The sequence below is a fragment of the Scyliorhinus torazame genome, chromosome 4, assembly GCF_047496885.1.
Source record: "Scyliorhinus torazame isolate Kashiwa2021f chromosome 4, sScyTor2.1, whole genome shotgun sequence".
Lineage (NCBI taxonomy): Eukaryota > Metazoa > Chordata > Chondrichthyes > Carcharhiniformes > Scyliorhinidae > Scyliorhinus > Scyliorhinus torazame.
Window position 1 is genome coordinate 74,246,226 of NC_092710.1, and position 22,175 is coordinate 74,268,400.

General features: G+C 52.1%; 1 protein-coding gene across 2 annotated transcripts in view; it reads right to left on the reverse strand.

The window, feature by feature from the left end:
- Nucleotides 1-22,175, reverse strand: part of arhgap30 (Rho GTPase activating protein 30) — a 412,713-nt gene that overhangs the window by 28,774 nt on the left and 361,764 nt on the right. Inside the window, exons 9-10 of one of the 2 annotated variants that reach the window (XM_072498285.1) lie at nt 7,165-7,242; nt 3,598-4,041 (exon numbers count right to left, since the gene is read on the reverse strand). In XM_072498285.1, the coding sequence (XP_072354386.1) occupies nt 3,598-4,041; nt 7,165-7,242 (522 nt within the window). Of the gene's footprint in view, nt 1-3,597; nt 4,045-7,164; nt 7,243-22,175 lie in introns of both variants that reach the window. The other variant, XM_072498284.1, reaches the window with a different exon arrangement.

A 22,175-nucleotide genomic window follows, 5' to 3' on the forward strand; every position in this document is an offset into this window, starting at 1 on the left:
CGTTCTCTCTCTCCCTCTGTTACTCTCTTCCTTTCAATCTCTCTGTCTCATGCTGTGTCTCTCTCTCTCTCTCCGTCTTGCTCACTTTCTCATTCTGTCTCTCTCCCTCTCTTTCTGTCTCACTCTGCCTTTCCCTCCCTCTCTCTCGCTCTGCCTTTCTCACTCCCTCTCTCTGGTTCTCTGCTTCTGTCCGTCTCTCTCTCTCTCTCTCTCTGTCCTTCTCTCTCTGCCTCGTCCTCCTCTCTCTCTCTGTCTCTGACTCTCTGTCCCTCTCTCGCTCTGTCTGACTCTGTGTCTCTCTCTCTCTCTCCGTACTTTTCTCTCCGCCACTCTTTGCTCCTCCATCTCTCTCTCTCTCTTTCTCTTGTCTCGCCCTCTTTGTCTTTCTCTGCCTTTCGAAACAAGGAAAGAAATGGGAGCAGGAGCAGGCCATTCGGCCCTTCGAGCCTGCTATGCCATTGATTATGATCATGGCTGATCATCCAATTCAATAGCCAGATCCCACTTTCCCCCCGTATCCTTTGATCCCCTTCGCCCAAAGTGCTGTATCTAACTGCTTCTGGAAACCATACAGTGCTTTGGACGCAACTACTTCCTGTGGTAACGGATTCCACTGCTCACCATTCTGGGTGAATTTTCCTCATCTCTGTCCTGAATGGTCGACCCTGTCTCCTCAGACTGTGACCCCTGGTTCAGGGCACACCCACCATCGGGAACATCCTTCCTGCATCGACCCTGTCCAATCCTGTTAGAATTTTATAGGTTTCTATGAGATCCTCCCCACCCCCCTCATTATTTTAAACTCCAGCGAATACAATCTCTCCTCATACGTCAGTCCCGCCATCCCAGGAATCAGTCTGGTGAACCTTCGCTGCACTCCCTTGGGAGCAAGAACATAAGGAGACCAAAACTGCACACAATATGTCCCTGTCTCTCTCTCTCTCTCTCTTTATGTTGTTCTTTGCTTTTTCTCTCACGGGTCTGAACTGGAGTTTCATTTGAAGGTGGACAAGGCCAGTTCAGAACAGTAGCAGTCATTTTCCAAGTTTTATTGGCGTGATGGACGGTTACTGTGCCCTTATCATCATGTCAGGTGATGTCCCCTTTAAGACCGGGCTGGGAACCCTGGGGGACTCCGCCTCTGGCTCCGCCCACCAGGGAGTCGTAGAAAAGGGGCTGCCTTGTGGGCGGCACCCAGTAAGCGCCCGTCTCAGCATCAGGCTAGTTCTTAGCCTAGTAAAGCCTTCTTTACCGTTTACTCTCTAAGCGTCGTTATTGAGGGTACTACAATTGGTTTGGTCTTTATCCCACTCTCTCTCTCTCAGCCAGTCCATCCTGCTCTGCCATCCAACTCAATTATTGGGCCGCTCAACAACCTCACTGCCATTTTCCTGCATCATTGGCATTGCCTCGGTGCCTTTCATAGCTGGAAATCTTATCAATCTCCGCCCTGAACATGTTTAATGACTGAGCCAACACAGCCCTCTCTGGATGAAGAATTCCGTAGATCCACCACCCCCGGAGTGATTCCTCCTCATCTCGGGCGAGATTCTCTGACCCCCCCCCGCCGGGTCGGAGAATCGCCGGGGGCTGGCGTGAATCCCGCCCCCGCCGGTTGCCGAATTCTCCGGCACCGGAGAGTCGGCGGGGGCGGGAAACGCGCCGCGCCGGTTGGCGGCCGCCCCCCCCCCCCCCTCCCCCCCGGCGATTCTCTGGCCCGGATGGGCCGAAGTCCCGCTGCTGGAATGCCTGTCCCGCCGGCGTGGATTAAGCCACCTCTCTTACCGGCGGGACAAGGCGGCGCGGGCGGGCTCCAGGGTCCTGGGGGGGTGGGGGGGGGGGAACGCAGGCCGATCTGGCCCCGGGGGGGGGGGGGTGCCCCCACGGTGGCCTGGCCCGCGATCGGGGCCCACCGATCCACGGGCGGGTCTGTGCCGTGGGGGCACTCTTTTCCTTCCGCCTTCGCCACGGTCTCCACCATGGCGGAGGCGGAAGAGACCCCCTCCACTGCGCCTACGCGGGGATGCCGTGAGCGGCCGCTGACGCTCCCGCGCATGCGCCGCCCGGCAATGTCATTTCCGCGCCAGCTGGCGGGGCACCAAAGACCTTCCCCGCCAGCTGGCGGGGCGGAAATCAGTCCGGCGCGGGCCTAGCCCCTCAAGGTGGGGGCTCGGCCGCTCAAGATGCGGAGGATTCCGCACCTTTGGGGCGGCGCGATGCCGGACTGATTTGCGCCGTTTTTGGCGCCGGACGCCGGACATCGCGCCGATTGCGGAGAATTTCGCCCCTCAGTCCTCAATGGCCGACCCCTTATTCGGAGACTGCGTCCTCGAACTTTGGATTCAGCAGCCAGGGGAAACATACAATCCCCATCTGCCCTTCTCACGCCCGGTCAGAATTTTCAGTGAGATCATCGCTCAGGAAACAGAAACACTCCGTTTTGTCCCCGCACCCAAATCTCTGGTATTGATTGTGATTAGCTGGGGTCCGAGCACTGAGCCTGGTGGTGCACCCCAGCCTGCCAAGCTGAGAATGGACCATTTATTCCAATTATGTCCAATAACCCATTCCCAATCCAGGCCAGTTTATTACTTCCAGTCCCATGGGGTCCAATGTTCTGACTCGCATCCTATGTGGGATCTTATTGAAATCCTTCTGCAAGTCCACCTTGATGGCTTGGTGCAGCGCCACAGGGATCAGAGTTGGGGCCACAATTATTTACAATAAAGGTGAATGACTTGGGCGTGGGAAGTGAATGCACAGCAGCGTAGTGGTTAGCACTGTTGCTTCACAGCTCCCAGGTTCGATTCCCCGCTGGGTCACTGTCTGTGCGAAGTCCGCACGTTCTCCCCGTGTCTGCGCGGGTTTCCTCCGGGTGCTCCGGTTTCCTCCCACAAGTCCCGAAAGACGCGCTGTTAGGTGAATTGGACATTCTGAATTCTCCCTCTGTGTCCCCGAACAGGCGGCGGAATGTGGCGACTGGGGGCTTTTCGCAGTAACCTCACTGCAGAAACCTGCAATTAAGTCGCCCCTTACTCTTCGAAACGTCAGTGAATGCAAACCTAGCCTCTCCAACCTTTACCCTTATTGCTGCTTGCCCTCGACCTTTATCACGTCTTCCAACATTGATTCCCTCATCCCTGCTATTTAATTTAAAATCCTCTCTCCTGCCCTGGTTATGCGATTGCCAGAAGACGGTTCAGGGAAAGGCTGTTGAAATGGTCAAGGCCCCGCTTCCTCCTCCACTAGTACCAGTGTCCATGAATCCTGCTTTCTATCTCTCTCTCTCCCTCTCTTCTTTTTCCCTGTCTAACTTCCTGTTTCCCTCTTGTGGTAGTACGCATTAAGGGTCATGTGGGACGGTGAAGCCGTGATGTCATTGGCTGACAGATCCCGGGTCCTGGTTGGCTGTTGACCTCTAGCTCCGCCCTGAAGGCGGAGTATAAGAACCAGGAGTTCTCCCCCGCAGGCCAGTCTGTTACTGAACTGCGGGGAACAAGTCACGCTTAATAAAGCCTCGTTGACTTCATCTCTATTCGTCTCTCGTGAGTCTTTGTGCGCTACACCTCTCTCTCCCTCCCCCTCTCCCTCTCTCACCGTGGCACTCCATCATCTCCTCTCCGCCCTGCACGTTGTCTGCAACCAGCTCACGGGGCGCGTCCTCGTCCTCCTCGTCCTCCTCCGCGCTGCTCTGATCCCGGGTCCCTTTGCTGCCCCCGGTGCTCTCGGGCCCCTGTTCGGCGCTCCTGAACAGCAGCGAGGTGACATGCTCAGGGAGAGTGACCGAGAAGGGTCCGGAGATGTGCATGGCCACCCGCTTCTCTGCCCTCTGCCTCGCCGCCTTGCCCGAGCGGGGAGAGTCCAGTCCCGCCCGGAGCACGGGGGCCGGCTCGGCGGCGACCCCTGGGTCCAGCAGCACCTCGGGGCCCAGGGAGGAGAAGGCCATGGGGTGGCGAGCCGGCGATCCCATCCGCACGGAGCCGAAGCTGTCGCGGCGGGCAACGGTGGGCGCGCGGCTGTCGTCCATTACCGGGGAGATGCCTGCTGGGGGGAGAGAGAGAGAAGGGAGCGGTTAGAAGGGCGGAGAGATGGAACAGGGAGGGAGAGAAGGAAGAGAAGAGGTGGTGGGGATGTTGGAGGCATCAATTGCACAAGGGATCGGTGCATATGGAACGCAGCACAAACAGATCAGACATGATATTATTGGATGATGGAGAACGTTCGAGGAGCCGAACGGTTCCTATTTCTTATGTTAGTATAAAAATAGGGAGCTATTGCTCCAATTATGCACAGCATTGGCGAGATCACATTGAGGACACTGCAAAAGTGATGGTCTCCTTACTTAAGGAGGGATATTTTATGAACTCATCCATGGGATGTGGGGGTCGCTGGTTAGGCTGGCATTTTCTGCCCATCTCTAATTGCCCCTTCAAAAGAGGGTGCTATGCCACCTCCTTGCGCAGCTGCAGTCCCTGAGGTGTAGGCACACCCACTGTGCTGTGAGGGAGGGAGTTCCAGGATTTTGTCCCAGCGACAGTGAAGGAACGGCGATATATTTCCAAGTCAGGGGTGGTGAGTGACTTGGAGGGGAACCTCCAGGTGGTGGGGTTCCCAGGTATCTGCTGCTCTCGTCCTTCTAGATGCTAGTGGTCGTGGGTTTGGAAGGTGCTGTCTGAGGAACCTTGGTGAGTTCCTGCAGTGCATCTTGTAGATGGTACACACGGCTGCCACTGTGCGTCGGTGGTGGAGGGAGTGAATGTTTGTGGGAGGGGGAGCAATCAAGCGGGGCTGCTTTGTCCTGGATGGTGTTGAGCTTCCTGAGTGTTGTTGGAGCTGCACTCACCCAGGCAAGTGGAGAGTATTCCATCACACTCCTGACTTGTGTCTTGTAGATGGTGGACAGGCTTTGGGGGGGGTCAGGGGGTGAGTTACTCCCTGCAGGATTCCCAGCCTCAGACCTGCTCTGGTAGCCTCACTATTAATACGGCTAGTCCATTTCAGTTTCTGATCAATGGTAACCACCAGGATGTTGATTGTGGGGGATTCAGCCTCGGTATTACCATTGAATGTCAAGGAGTGATGGTTCGATCTTCTCTTGTAGGAGACGGTCATTGCCTGGCACTTGTGTGGCGCGAATGTAACTTGCCACTTGTCAGCCCGAGCCTGGATATTGTCCAGGTCTTGACACATTTGAATGTGGACTGATTCAGGGTTTGAGGAGTCGTGAATGGGATTGAACATGCCTCGAACATCCCCATATCTGACCGTATGTTGGAAGAAAGGTCATTAAAAAAAAAAATTTAGAGTACCCAATTCATTTTTTCCAATTAAGGGGCAATTCAGTGTGGCCAATCCACCTAACTTGCACATCTTTGGGTTGTGGGGGTGAAACCCACGCAGACATGAGAATGTGCAAACTCCACACGGACTGTGACCCAGAGCCGGGAGCAAACCCGGGACCTCGGCACCGTGAGGCAGCAGTGCTAACCACTGCGCCTCCGTGCTGCCCTTGGAAGGAAGGTCATTGATGAAGCAGCCGAAGATGGTTGGGCCTGAGGAATTTGCTTTGGAAGCAGTTCAGGCAAGGTTCACTTGACTGATCGCTGGGATTGTGTTGTCAAGGAAGATTCAGCAGCTTGGTCACGTGTTCATTGCCGTGATTGGAGGTGATTTCTTGAAGCATATCAAATTCTAAGCAGGTTTGACAGGGTGAATGCTGAGAGGATGTTTCTTCCCCCATGGAAGGCGGGATAATGGGCCCACTGGACGGTAGCACAGTGGTTAGCACAGTTGCTTCAGAGCTCCAGGGTCCCAGGTTCGATTCCCGGCTTGGGTCACTGTCTGTGCGGGGTCTGCACATCCTCCCCGTGTCTGCGTGGGTTTCCTCCGGGTGCTCCGGTTTCCTCCCACAGTCCAAAGGCGTGCAGGTTAGGTGGATTGGCCATGATCAGTTGTCCTTAGGTTAGATAGAGTTGCAGGGTTACGGGGATGAAGAGGTGTGGGCAAGGGTGCTCTTTCCAAGAGCCGGTGCAGACTCGATGGGCCGAATGGCCTCCTTCTGCACTGTAAAGTCTATGAGACCTATATGAATTGGAATTTAGAAGAATGAGAGGGGATCTAATTGAAACATCTAAAATTCTGAAAGGGCTGGACAGACTGAATTCAACCATGTTGTTTCCTCTGGCTGGGATGTCGGGAACCAGGGATCAGAGTCTCGAAATTGATAGATTTCTAGATTCCAAAGGTGTCAAGGGGTAGGAGGGAAGTGCTTGGGAGTGTGGTGTTGATTTCGAGGAACAGCCATGTGGAGCAGGCAAAAAGGGCGGCACGGTAGCACAGTGGTTAGCACTGTTGCTTCACAGCTCCAGGGTCCCAGGTTCGATTCCCTGCTGGGTCACTGTCTGTGTGGGGTCTGCACGTCGTCCCCGTGTCTGCGTGGGTTTCCTCCGGGTGCTCCGGTTTCCTCCCAAAAGTCCTGAAAGATGTGCTATTAGGTGAATTGGACATTGTGAATTCTCCCTCTGTGTACCCGAACAGTAGCCAGAATGTGGCGATAAGGGGATTTTCACAGTAACTTCATTGCAGTGTTAATGTCAGCCTACTTGTGACAATGAAGATTATTATTATTAAGGACTGAATGACCCACTACTGCTCCCACTTCCTGTGTATCTTTGACACCTTCAGAGCCTTTACATCGATATTAAGTGACTTGGCCTCCATTGTCTTCAGTGGGGTGGGCGTGCGGAGCTGAGCGAGTAGAGAGAGGGAGGGGAGGAAATAATTTAAGAGAGCGAGGGGAGCAAGGGAGAGAAAGAGAGGAAGGGAGGAGAGAAAGGAAAGGAGCGGGAGGGGGAAGAGAGAGATGGGAGCTGGGTGAGGTTTGGGAGCAAATGAAGGACAGAGATGAGGGAGCGGGGAGAAGGGACGAGAGTGGCAAGAAAAATGGAGAGATGGAGGAGCAGACATGCTACAAAGAGATATTAAGAGGAGTGAGGAAGGGATTGAGGGAGAAAGTGAGGACGAGAATGATTGAGGCGAAGGAGATTGATTGAAGGGGGGGGATATTAGAAAGACAGAGAAAGCGAAACAACGACAGAGATCAGTGCTGCTGCCGTTTTAAGAAATGGCCGCACCTCGGAACGTATTTTACTGAGTGAGACTCACCATCATCAATGAACTGAGCAGAGCTGAGGGAGTCCATACTCTTTGCAGGACGCAGATTCCTTGTATTGGACTTTAATTCTGGAAGGTCACCAGAAATTAGGAAGGGGTAGGAGGGAAAAGTGAGAGTTATAAAAACTCATTCCATTCACTCCCATTGTACACAATCCCAATGGACACAATCCCCTTCCCAATCACTTCCACTGTACACAATCCCAATGGACCAAACCCTGCACAAAGTTGCAATGGACATCAACCTCTTCCCATTCACTCCCACTGTAGACAATCCCAATGGACACAACCCCTTCCCATTCACTCCCACTGTACACAATCCCAATGAAACCATATCCCTTCCCATTCACTCCCACCGTACACAATCCCAATGGACACAACCCCTTCCCATTCACTCCCACTGTACACAATCCCAATGGACACAACCCCTTCCCATTCACTCCCACTGTACACAATTCCAATGGACACAACCCCTTCCCATTCACTTCCACTGTACACAATCCCAATGGACCCAAACCCCTTCTCATTCACTCCCACTGTACACAATCCCAATGAACCCATACCCCTTCCCATTCACTCCCACTGTACACAATCCCAATGGACCCAAACCCCTTCCCATTCACTCCCACTGTACACAATCCCAATGAGCCCAAACCCCTTCCCATTCACTCCCACTGTCCACAATCCCAATGGACCCAAACCCCTTCCCATTCACTCCCACTGTACACAATCCCAATGGCCCCAAACCCCTTCCCATTCACTCCCCTGCACACAATCCCAAGAGACACAAAGCCCTTCCCATTCACTCCCACTGTACACAATCCCAATGAGCCCAAACACCTTCCCATTCACTCCCACTGTCCACAATCCCAATGGACCCAAACCCCTTCCCATTCACTCTCACAGTACACAATCACAATGGCTCCAAACCCCTTCCCATTCACTCTCACTGTACACAATCCCAATGGATCCAAACCCCTTCCCATTCACTCTCACAGTACACAATCACAATGGCCCCAAACCCCTTCCCATTCACTCCCACTGTACACAATCCCAATGGACCCAAACCCCTTCCCATTCACTCCCACTGGACACAATCTCAATGGATCCAAACCCATTCCCATTCGCTCCCCTGCACACAATCCCAATAGACCCAAAACCCTTCCATTCACTCTCACTGTACACAATCCAAATGGCCCCAAATCTCTTCCCATTCACTCTCACTGTCCACAATCATAAGGGACCCAAACCCCTTCCCATTCACTCCCACTGTCCACAAACCCAATGGATCCAACCCCCTTCCCATTCAATCTCTGTACACAATCCCAATGGATCCAAACCCTTTCCCCTTCACTCCCCTGCACACAATCCCAATAGACCCAAACCCCTTCCCATTCACTCCCACTGTACACAATCCCAATGAACCCAAACCCCTTCCCATTCACTCCCACTGTCCACAAACCCAATGGACCCAAACCCCTTCACATTCACTCGCACTGTTCACAATCCGAATGGATCCAAACCCCTTCCCATTCAGTCCCCTGCACACAATCCCAATGGACCCTAACCCCTTCCCATTCACTCCCACTGTACACAATCCCAATGGACACAACCCCTTCCCATTCACACCCACTGTACATAATGCCAATGGATCCAAACCCCTTCCCATTCGCTCCCGTGCACACAATCCCAATAGACGCAAACCACTTCCCATTCACTCCAACTGTACACAATCCCAATGGACCCAAAATCCTTCCCATTCACTCCTAATGTCCACAATCCTAAAGGACCCCAAACCCCTTCCCAATAACTCCCACTGTCCTCAATCCCAATGGGCCCAAACCCCTTCCCATTCACTCCCACTGTACACAATACCAATGGACACAACCCCTTCCCATTCACTCCCACTGTACACAATCCCAATGGACCCAAACCCCTAACTATTCATTCCCAATGTCCACAATCCCAATGGACCCAAATCCCTTCCCATTCACTCCCACTGTACACAATCCCAATGGACCCAAACCCCTTCCCATTCACTCTCACTGTACACAATCCCAATGGCCCCAAACCCCTTCCCATTCACTCCACTGCACACATTCCCAATGGACCAAAACCCCTTCCGATTCACTCTCACTGTCCACAATCACATGGGACACAAACCCCTTCCCATTCACTCCCACTGTCCACATACCCAATGGATCCAAACCCCTTCCCATTCACTCTCACTGTACACAATCCCAATGGATCCAAACCCCTTCCGCTTCACTCCCCTGCACACAATCCCAATGAGCCCAAACCCCATCCCATTCAATCCCACTGCCCACAATCCCAATGGACCCAAACCCCTTCCCATTCACTCACACTGTACACAATGACAATGGCCCCAAATCCCTTCCCATTCACTCTCACTGTACGCAATCCCAATGGCCCCAAACACCTTCCCATTCACTCTCACTGTCCACAATCACAAGGGACCCAAATCCCTTCCCATTCACTCCCACTGTCCACAAACCCAATGGATCCAAACCCCTTCCCATTCACTCACACTGTACACAATCTCAATGGATCCAAAACCCTTCTCCTTCACTCCCCTGCACACAATCCCAATGGACCCAATCCCCTTCCCATTCACTCTCACTGTCCACAATCCCAATGGCCCCAAACCCCTTCCCATTCACTCTCACTGTCCTCAAACCCAATGGATCCAAACCCCTTCACATTCACTCCCACTGTACACAATCCCAATGGACCCAAACCCCTTCCCATTCACTCCCACTGTACACAAACCCAATAGACCCAAACACCTTCCCATTCACTCACACTGTACACAATCCCAATGGACCCAAACCCCTTCCCATTCACTAACACTGTTCACAATCCCAATGGCCCCAAACCCCTTCCCATTCACTCTCACTGAACACAATCCCAATGGCCCAAAACCCCTTCCCATTCACTCCCACTGTACACAATCCCAATGGACCCAAACCCCTTCCCATTCACTCCCACTGTCCACAAACCCAATGGATCCAAACCCCTTCCCATTCACTCTCACTGTACACAATCCCAATGGATCCAAACCCCTTCCGCTTCACTCCCCTGCACACAATCCCAATGAGCCCAAACCCCTTCCCATTCAATCCCACTGCCCACAATCCCAATGGACCCAAACCCCTTCCCATTCACTCACACTGTACACAATCACAATGGCCCCAAATCCCTTCCCATTCACTCTCACTGTACACAATCCCAATGGCCCCAAACCCCTTCCAATTCACTCTCACTGTACACAATCACAATGGACCCAAACCCCTTCCCATTCACTCTCACTGTACACAATCCCAATGGCCCAAAACCCCTTCCCATTCACTCCCACTGTACACAATCCCAATGGACCCAAACCCCTTCCCATTCACTCCCACTGTCCACAAACCCAATGGATCCAAACCCCTTCCCATTCACTCTCACTGTACACAATCCCAATGGATCCAAACCCCTTCCGCTTCACTCCCCTGCACACAATCCCAATGAGCCCAAACCCCTTCCCATTCAATCCCACTGCCCACAATCCCAATGGCCCCAAACCCCTTCCAATTCACTCTCACTGTCCACAATCACAAGGGACCCAAATCCCTTCCCATTCACTCCCAATGTCCACAAACACAATGGATCCAAACCCCTTCCCATTCACTCCGACTGTACACAATCCCAATGGATCCAAACCCCTTCTCCTTCACTCCCCTGCACACAATCCCAATGGACCCAATCCCCTTCCCATTCACTCTCACTGTCCACAATCACAATGGACCCAAACCCCTTCCCATTCACTCCCACTGGACACAATCTCAAAGGATGAAACCCCTTCCCATTCGCTCCCCTGCACACAAACCCAATAAACCCAAACCCCTTCCCATTCACTCACACTGTACACAATCCCAATGGACCCAAACCCCTTCCCATTCACTAACACTGTACACAATCCCAATGGCCCCAAATACCTTCCCATTCACTCTCACTGTACACAATCCCAATGGCCCCAAACCACTTCCCATTCACTCTCACTGTCCACAAACATAAGGGACCCAAACCCCTTCCCATTCACTCCCACTGTACACAATCCCAATGGCCCCAAACCCCTTCCCATTCACTCGCACTGTCCATAAACATAAGGGACCCTAACCCCTTCCCATTCACTCCCACTGTCCACAAACCCAATGAATCCAAACCCCTTCCCATTCACTCTCACTGTACACAATCCGAATGGATCCAAACCCCTTCCCCTTCTCTCCCCTGCACACAATCCCAATAGACCCAAACCCCTTCCCATTCACTCCCACTGTACACAATCCTAATGAACCCAAACCCCTTCCCATTCACTCCCACTGTCCACAAACGCAACGGACCCAAACCCCTTCCCATTCACTCTCACTGTCCACAATCCCAATGGAGCCAAACACCTTCCCATTCACTCACACTGTACACAATCCCAATGGAGCCAAACCCCTTCCCATTCACTCACACTGTACACAATCCCAATGGACCCAAACCGCTTCCCATTCACTCCCACTGAACACTATCCCATTGGACCCAAACCCCTTCCCATTCACTCCCACTGTACACAATCCCAATGGATCCAAACCCCTTCCCATTCAGTCCCCTGCACACAATCCCAATAGACCCAAACCCCTTCCCATTCACTCCCACTGTACACAATCCCAATGAACCCAAACCCCTTCCCATTCACTCCCACTGTCCACAAGCCCAATGGACCCAAACCCATTCCCATTCACTCCCATTGTACAGAATCACAATGGACCGAAACCGCTCCCCATTCACTCCCACTGTCCACAAACCCAATGGATCCAAACCTCTTCCCATTCACTCTCACTGTACACAATCCCAATGGATCCAAACCACTTCTCCTTCACTCCCCTGCACACAATCCCAATAGACCCAAACCTCTTCCCATTCACTCCCACTGTACACAATCCTAATGAACCAAACCTCTTCCCATTCACTCCCACTGTCCACAATCCCAATGGACCCAAACCCCTTCCCATTCACTCCCACTGTACACAATCACAATGGCCCCAAACCCCTTCCGATTCACTCTCACTGTCCACAATCACATGGGACACAAACCCCTTCCCATTCACTCCCACTGTCCACATACCCAATGGATCCAAACCCCTTCCCATTCACTCTCACTGTACACAATCCCAATGGATCCAAACCCCTTCCGCTTCACTCCCCTGCACACAATCCCAATGAGCCCAAACCCCTTCCCATTCAATCGCACTGCCCACAATCCCAATGGACCCAAACCACTTCCCATTCACTCACACTGTACACAATCACAATGGCCCCAAATCCCTTCCCATTCACTCTCACTGTACGCAATCCCAATGGCCCCAAACACCTTCCCATTCACTCTCACTGTCCACAATCACAAGGGACCCAAATCCCTTCCCATTCGCTCCCACTGTCCACAAACACAATGGATCCAAACCCCTTCCCATTCACTCCCACTGTACACAATCCCAATGAACTCAAACCCCTTCCCATTCACTCCCACTGTACACAATCTCAATGGATCCAAACCCCTTCTCCTTCACTCCCCTGCACACAATCCCAATGGACCCAATCCCCTTCCCATTCACTCTCACTGTCCACAATCCCAATGGCCCCAAACCCCTTCCCATTCACTCTCACTGTCCTCAAACCCAATGGATCCAAACCCCTTCACATTCACTCCCACTGTACACAATCCCAATGGACCCAAACCCCTTCCCATTAACTGAACTGGACACAATCTCAAAGGATCCAAACCCCTTCCCATTCGGTCCCCTGCACACAGACCCAATAGACCCAAACCCCTTCCCATTCACTCACACTGTACACAATCCCAATGGACCCAAACCCCTTCCCATTCACTAACACTGTTCACAATCCCAATGGCCCCAAACCCCTTCCCATTCACTCTCACTGAACACAATCCCAATGGACCCAAACCCCTTCCCATTCACTCCCACTGTCCACAAACCCAATGGATCCAAACCCCTTCCCATTCACTCTCACTGTACACAATCCCAATGGATCCAAACCCCTTCCGCTTCACTCCCCTGCACACAATCCCAATGAGCCCAAACCCCTTCCCATTCAATCCCACTGACCACAATCCCAATGGACCCAAACCCCTTCCCATTCACTCACACTGTACACAATCACAATGGCCCCAAATCCCTTCCCATTCACTCTCACTGTACACAATCCTAATGGCCCCAAACCCCTTCCCATTCACTCTCACTGTCCACAATCCCAATGGACCCAAACCCCTTCCCATTCACTCACACTGTACACAATCCCAATGGACCCAAACCCCTTCCCATTCACTCTCACTGTCCACAATCCCAATGGCCCCAAACCCCTTCCCATTCACTCACACTGTACACAATCTCAATGGATCCAAACCCCTTCTCCTTCACTCCCCTGCACACAATCCCAATGGACCCAATCCCCTTCCCATTCACTCTCACTGTCCACAATCCCAATGGCCCCAAACCCCTTCCCATTCACTCTCACTGTCCACAATCACAATGGACCCAAACACCTTCCCATTCACTCCCACTGGACACAATCTCAAAGGATGAAACCCCTTCCCATTCGCTCCCCTGCACACAAACCCAATAATCCCAAACCCCTTCCCATTCACTCACACTGTACACAATCCCAATGGACCCAAACCCCTTCCCATTCACTAACACTGTACACAATCCCAATGGCCCCAAATACCTTCCCATTCACTCTCACTGTACACAATCCCAATGGCCCCAAACCCCTTCCCATTCACTCTCACTGTCCACAAACATAAGGGACCCAAACCCCTTCCCATTCACTCCCACTGTACACAATCTCAATGGCCCCAAACCCCTTCCCATTCACTCGCACTGTCCACAAACATAAGGGACCCTAACCCCTTCCCATTCACTCCCACTGTCCACAAACCCAATGAATCCAAACCCCTTCCCATTCACTCTCACTGTACACAATCCGAATGGATCCAAACCCCTTCCCCTTCTCTCCCCTGCACACAATCCCAATAGACCCAAACCCCTTCCCATTCACTCCCACTGTACACAATCCTAATGAACCCAAACCCCTTCCCATTCACTCCCACTGTCCACAAACGCAACGGACCCAAACCCCTTCCCATTCACTCTCACTGTCCACAATCCCAATGGAGCCAAACACCTTCCCATTCACTCACACTGTACACAATCCCAATGGAGCCAAACCCCTTCCCATTCACTCACACTGTACACAATCCCAATGGACCCAAACCGCTTCCCATTCACTCCCACTGAACACTATCCCATTGGACCCAAACACCTTCCCATTCACTCCCACTGTACACAATCCCAATGGATCCAAACCCCTTCCCATTCAGTCCCCTGCACACAATCCCAATAGACCCAAACCCCTTCCCATTCACTCCCACTGTACACAATCCCAATGAACCCAAACCACTTCCCATTCACTCCCACTGTCCACAAGCCCAATGGACCCAAACCCATTCCCATTCACTCCCATTGTACAGAATCCGAATGGACCGAAACCCCTCCCCATTCACTCCCACTGTCCACAAACCCAATGGATCCAAACCTCTTCCCATTCACTCTCACTGTACACAATCCCGTGGATCCAAACCACTTCTCCTTCACTCCTCTGCACACAATCCCAATAGACCCAAACCTCTTCCCATTCACTCCCACTGTACACAATCCTAATGAACCAAACCTCTTACCATTCACTCCCACTGTCCACAATCCCAATGGACCCAATCCCCTTCCCATTCACTCCCACTGTACACAATCACAATGGCCCCAAACCCCTTCCCATTCACTCTCACTGAACACAATCCCAATGGCCCAAAACCCCTTCCCATTCACTCCCACTGTCCACAAACCCAATGGATCCAAACCCCTTCCCATTCACTCTCAGTGTACACAATCCCAATGGATCCAAACCCCTTCCGCTTCACTCCCCTGCACACAATCCCAATGAGCCCAAACCCCTTCCCATTCAATCCCACTGCCCACAATCCCAATGGACCCAAACCCCTTCCCATTCACTCACACTGTACACAATCACAATGGCCCCAAATCCCTTCCCATTCACTCTCACTGTACACAATCCCAATGGCCCCAAACCCCTTCCCATTCACTCTCACTGTACACAATCCCAATGGCCCCAAACCCCTTCCCATTCACTCTCACTGTACACAATCCCAATGGCCCCAAACCCCTTCCCATTCACTCTCACTGTCCACAATCACAATGGATCCAAACCCCTTCCCATTCACTCACACTGTACACAATCTCAATGGATCCAAACCCCTTCTCCTTCACTCCCCTGCACACAATCCCAATGGACCCAATCCCCTTCCCATTCACTCTCACTGTCCGCAATCCCAATGGCCCCAAACCCCTTCCCATTCACTCTCACTGTCCACAATCCCAATGGACCCAATCCCCTTCCCATTCACTCTCACTGTCCACAATCCCAATGGCCCCAAACCCCTTCCCATTCACTCTCACTGTACACAATCCCAATGGACCCAAACCCCTTCCCATTCACTCTCACTGTACACAATCCCAATGGCCCCAAACCCCTTCCCATTCACTCTCACTGTCCACAATCACAATGGACCCAAACCCCTTCCCATTCACTCCCACTGGACACAATCTCAAAGGATGAAACCCCTTCCCATTCGCTCCCCTGCACACAAACCCAATAAACCCAAACCCCTTCCCATTCACTCACACTGTACACAATCCCAATGGACCCAAACCCCTTCCCATTCACTAACAATGTACACAATCCCAATGGCCCCAAATACCTTCCCATTCACTCTCACTGTACACAATCCCAATGGCCCCAAACCCCTTCCCATTCACTCTCACTGTCCACAAACATAAGGGACCCAAACCCCTTCCCATTCACTCCCACTGTACACAATCCCAATGGCCCCAAACCCCTTCCCATTCACTCGCACTGTCCACAAACATAAGGGACCCTAACCCCTTCCCATTCACTCCCACTGTCCACAAACCCAATGAATCCAAACCCCTTCCCATTCACTCTCACTGTACACAATCCGAATGGATCCAAACCCCTTCCCCTTCTCTCCCCTGCACACAATCCCAATAGACCCAAACCCCTTCCCATTCACTCCCACTGTACACAATCCTAATGAACCCAAACCCCTTCCCATTCACTCCCACTGTCCACAAACGCAACGGACCCAAACCCCTTCCCATTCACTCTCACTGTCCACAATCCCAATGGAGCCAAACACCTTCCCATTCACTCACACTGTACACAATCCCAATGGAGCCAAACCCCTTCCCATTCACTCACACTGTACACAATCCCAATGGACTCAAACCGCTTCCCATTCACTCCCACTGAACACTATCCCATTGGACCCAAACACCTTCCCATTCACTCCCACTGTACACAATCCCAATGGAACCAAACCCCTTCCCATTCACTCTCACTGTCCACAATCCCAATGGCCCCAAACCCCTTCCCATTCACTCACACTGTACACAATCTCAATGGATCCAAACCCCTTCTCCTTCACTCCCCTGCACACAATCCCAATGGACCCAATCCCCTTCCCATTCACTCTCACTGTCCACAATCCCAATGGCCCCAAACCCCTTCCCATTCACTCTCACTGTCCACAATCACAATGGACCCAAACACCTTCCCATTCACTCCCACTGGACACAATCTCAAAGGATGAAACCCCTTCCCATTCGCTCCCCTGCACACAAACCCAATAATCCCAAACCCCTTCCCATTCACTCACACTGTACACAATCCCAATGGACCCAAACCCCTTCCCATTCACTAACACTGTACACAATCCCAATGGCCCCAAATACCTTCCCATTCACTCTCACTGTACACAATCCCAATGGCCCCAAACCCCTTCCCATTCACTCTCACTGTCCACAAACATAAGGGACCCAAACCCCTTCCCATTCACTCCCACTGTACACAATCTCAATGGCCCCAAACCCCTTCCCATTCACTCGCACTGTCCACAAACATAAGGGACCCTAACCCCTTCCCATTCACTCCCACTGTCCACAAACCCAATGAATCCAAACCCCTTCCCATTCACTCTCACTGTACACAATCCGAATGGATCCAAACCCCTTCCCCTTCTCTCCCCTGCACACAATCCCAATAGACCCAAACCCCTTCCCATTCACTCCCACTGTACACAATCCTAATGAACCCAAACCCCTTCCCATTCACTCCCACTGTCCACAAACGCAACGGACCCAAACCCCTTCCCATTCACTCTCACTGTCCACAATCCCAATGGAGCCAAACACCTTCCCATTCACTCACACTGTACACAATCCCAATGGAGCCAAACCCCTTCCCATTCACTCACACTGTACACAATCCCAATGGACCCAAACCGCTTCCCATTCACTCCCACTGAACACTATCCCATTGGACCCAAACACCTTCCCATTCACTCCCACTGTACACAATCCCAATGGATCCAAACCCCTTCCCATTCAGTCCCCTGCACACAATCCCAATAGACCCAAACCCCTTCCCATTCACTCCCACTGTACACAATCCCAATGAACCCAAACCACTTCCCATTCACTCCCACTGTCCACAAGCCCAATGGACCCAAACCCATTCCCATTCACTCCCATTGTACAGAATCCGAATGGACCGAAACCCCTCCCCATTCACTCCCACTGTCCACAAACCCAATGGATCCAAACCTCTTCCCATTCACTCTCACTGTACACAATCCCGTGGATCCAAACCACTTCTCCTTCACTCCTCTGCACACAATCCCAATAGACCCAAACCTCTTCCCATTCACTCCCACTGTACACAATCCTAATGAACCAAACCTCTTACCATTCACTCCCACTGTCCACAATCCCAATGGACCCAATCCCCTTCCCATTCACTCCCACTGTACACAATCACAATGGCCCCAAACCCCTTCCCATTCACTCTCACTGAACACAATCCCAATGGCCCAAAACCCCTTCCCATTCACTCCCACTGTCCACAAACCCAATGGATCCAAACCCCTTCCCATTCACTCTCAGTGTACACAATCCCAATGGATCCAAACCCCTTCCGCTTCACTCCCCTGCACACAATCCCAATGAGCCCAAACCCCTTCCCATTCAATCCCACTGCCCACAATCCCAATGGACCCAAACCCCTTCCCATTCACTCACACTGTACACAATCACAATGGCCCCAAATCCCTTCCCATTCACTCTCACTGTACACAATCCCAATGGCCCCAAACCCCTTCCCATTCACTCTCACTGTACACAATCCCAATGGCCCCAAACCCCTTCCCATTCACTCTCACTGTACACAATCCCAATGGCCCCAAACCCCTTCCCATTCACTCTCACTGTCCACAATCACAATGGATCCAAACCCCTTCCCATTCACTCACACTGTACACAATCTCAATGGATCCAAACCCCTTCTCCTTCACTCCCCTGCACACAATCCCAATGGACCCAATCCCCTTCCCATTCACTCTCACTGTCCGCAATCCCAATGGCCCCAAACCCCTTCCCATTCACTCTCACTGTCCACAATCCCAATGGACCCAATCCCCTTCCCATTCACTCTCACTGTCCACAATCCCAATGGCCCCAAACCCCTTCCCATTCACTCTCACTGTACACAATCCCAATGGACCCAAACCCCTTCCCATTCACTCTCACTGTACACAATCCCAATGGCCCCAAACCCCTTCCCATTCACTCTCACTGTCCACAATCACAATGGACCCAAACCCCTTCCCATTCACTCCCACTGGACACAATCTCAAAGGATGAAACCCCTTCCCATTCGCTCCCCTGCACACAAACCCAATAAACCCAAACCCCTTCCCATTCACTCACACTGTACACAATCCCAATGGACCCAAACCCCTTCCCATTCACTAACAATGTACACAATCCCAATGGCCCCAAATACCTTCCCATTCACTCTCACTGTACACAATCCCAATGGCCCCAAACCCCTTCCCATTCACTCTCACTGTCCACAAACATAAGGGACCCAAACCCCTTCCCATTCACTCCCACTGTACACAATCCCAATGGCCCCAAACCCCTTCCCATTCACTCGCACTGTCCACAAACATAAGGGACCCTAACCCCTTCCCATTCACTCCCACTGTCCACAAACCCAATGAATCCAAACCCCTTCCCATTCACTCTCACTGTACACAATCCGAATGGATCCAAACCCCTTCCCCTTCTCTCCCCTGCACACAATCCCAATAGACCCAAACCCCTTCCCATTCACTCCCACTGTACACAATCCTAATGAACCCAAACCCCTTCCCATTCACTCCCACTGTCCACAAACGCAACGGACCCAAACCCCTTCCCATTCACTCTCACTGTCCACAATCCCAATGGAGCCAAACACCTTCCCATTCACTCACACTGTACACAATCCCAATGGAGCCAAACCCCTTCCCATTCACTCACACTGTACACAATCCCAATGGACTCAAACCGCTTCCCATTCACTCCCACTGAACACTATCCCATTGGACCCAAACACCTTCCCATTCACTCCCACTGTACACAATCCCAATGGAACCAAACCCCTTCCCATTCAGACCCCTGCACACAATCCCAATAGACCCAAACCCCTTCCCATTCACTCCCACTGTACACAATCCCAATGAACCCAAACCACTTCCCATTCACTCCCACTGTCCACAAGCCCAATGGACCCAAACCCATTCCCATTCACTCCCATTGTACAGAATCCCAATGGACCTAAACCCCTCCCCATTCACTCCCACTGTCCACAAACCCAATGGATCCAAACCTCTTCCCATTCACTCTCACTGTACACAATCCCATGGATCCAAACCACTTCTCCTTCACTCCTCTGCAGACAATCCCAATAGACCCAAACCTCTTCCCATTCACTCCTACTGTACACAATCCTAATGAACCAAACCTCTTCCCATTCACTCCCATTGTCCACAATCCCAATGGACCCAATCCCCTTCCCATTCACTCCCACTGTACACAATCACAATGGCCCCAAACCCCTTCCCATTCACTCTCACTGAACACAATCCCAATGGCCCAAAACCCCTTCCCATTCACTCCCACTGTACACAATCCCAATGGACCCAAACCCCTTCCCATTCACTCCCACTGTCCACAAACCCAATGGATCCAAACCCCATCCCATTCACTCTCACTGTACACAATCCCAATGGATCCAAACCCCTTCCGCTTCACTCCCCTGCACACAATCACAATGAGCCCAAACCCCTTCCCATTCAATCCCACTGCCCACAATCCCAATGGACCCAAACCCCTTCCCATTCACTCACACTGTACACAATCACAATGGCCCCAAATCCCTTCCCATTGACTCTCACTGTACACAATCCCAATGGACCCAAACCCCTTCCCATTCACTCCCACTGTCCACAAACCCAATGGATCCAAACCCCTTCCCATTCACTCTCACTGTACACAATCCCAATGGATCCAAACCCCTTCCGCTTCACTCCCCTGCACACAATCCCAATGAGCCCAAACCCCTTCCCATTCAATCCCACTGCCCACAATCCCAATGGACCCAAACCCCTTCCCATTCACTCCCACTGTACACAATCCCAATGGCCCCAAACCCCTTCACATTCACTCCCACTGTCCACAAACACAATGGATCCAAACCCCTTCCCATTCACTCACACTGTACACAATCTCAATGGATCCAAACCCCTTCTCCTTCACTCCCCTGCACACAATCCCAATGGACCCAATCCCCTTCCCATTCACTCTCACTGTCCACAATCCCAATGGCCCCAAACCCCTTCCCATTCACTCCCACTGTACACAATCCCAATTGTCCCAAACCCCTTCCCATTCACTCTCACTGTCCACAATCACAATGGACCCAAACCCCTTCCCATTCACTCCCACTGGACACAATCTCAAAGGATGAAACCCCTTCCCATTCGCTCCCCTGCACACAAACCCAATAAACCCAAACCCCTTCCCATTCACTCACACTGTACACAATCCCAATGGACCCAAACCCCTTCCCATTCACTAACACTGTACACAATCCCAATGGCCCCAAATACCTTCCCATTCACTCTCACTGTACACAATCCCAATGGCCCCAAACCCCTTCCCATTCACTCTCACTGTCCACAAACATAAGGGACCCAAACCCCTTCCCATTCACTCCCACTGTACACAATCCCAATGGACCCAAACCCCTTCCCATTCACTCGCACTGTCCACAAACATAAGGGACCCTAACCCCTTCCCATTCACTCCCACTGTCCACAAACCCAATGAATCCAAACCCCTTCCCATTCACTCTCACTGTACACAATCCGAATGGATCCAAACCCCTTCCCCTTCTCTCCCCTGCACACAATCCCAATAGACCCAAACCCCTTCCCATTCACTCCCACTGTACACAATCCAAATGAATCCAAACCCCTTCCCATTCACTCCCACTGTCCACAAACGCAACGGACCCAAACCCCTTCCCATTCACTCTCACTGTCCACAATCCCAATGGAGCCAAACACCTTCCCATTCACTCACACTGTACACAATCCCAATGGAGCCAAACCCCTTCCCATTCACTCACACTGTACACAATCCCAATGGACCCAAACCGCTTCCCATTCACTCCCACTGAACACTATCCCATTGGACCCAAACCCCTTCCCATTCACTCCCACTGTACACAATCCCAATGGATCCAAACCCCTTCCCATTCAGTCCCCTGCACACAATCCCAATAGACCCAAACCCCTTCCCATTCACTCCCACTGTACACAATCCCAATGAACCCAAACCCCTTCCCATTCACTCCCACTGTCCACAAGCCCAATGGACCCAAACCCATTCCCATTC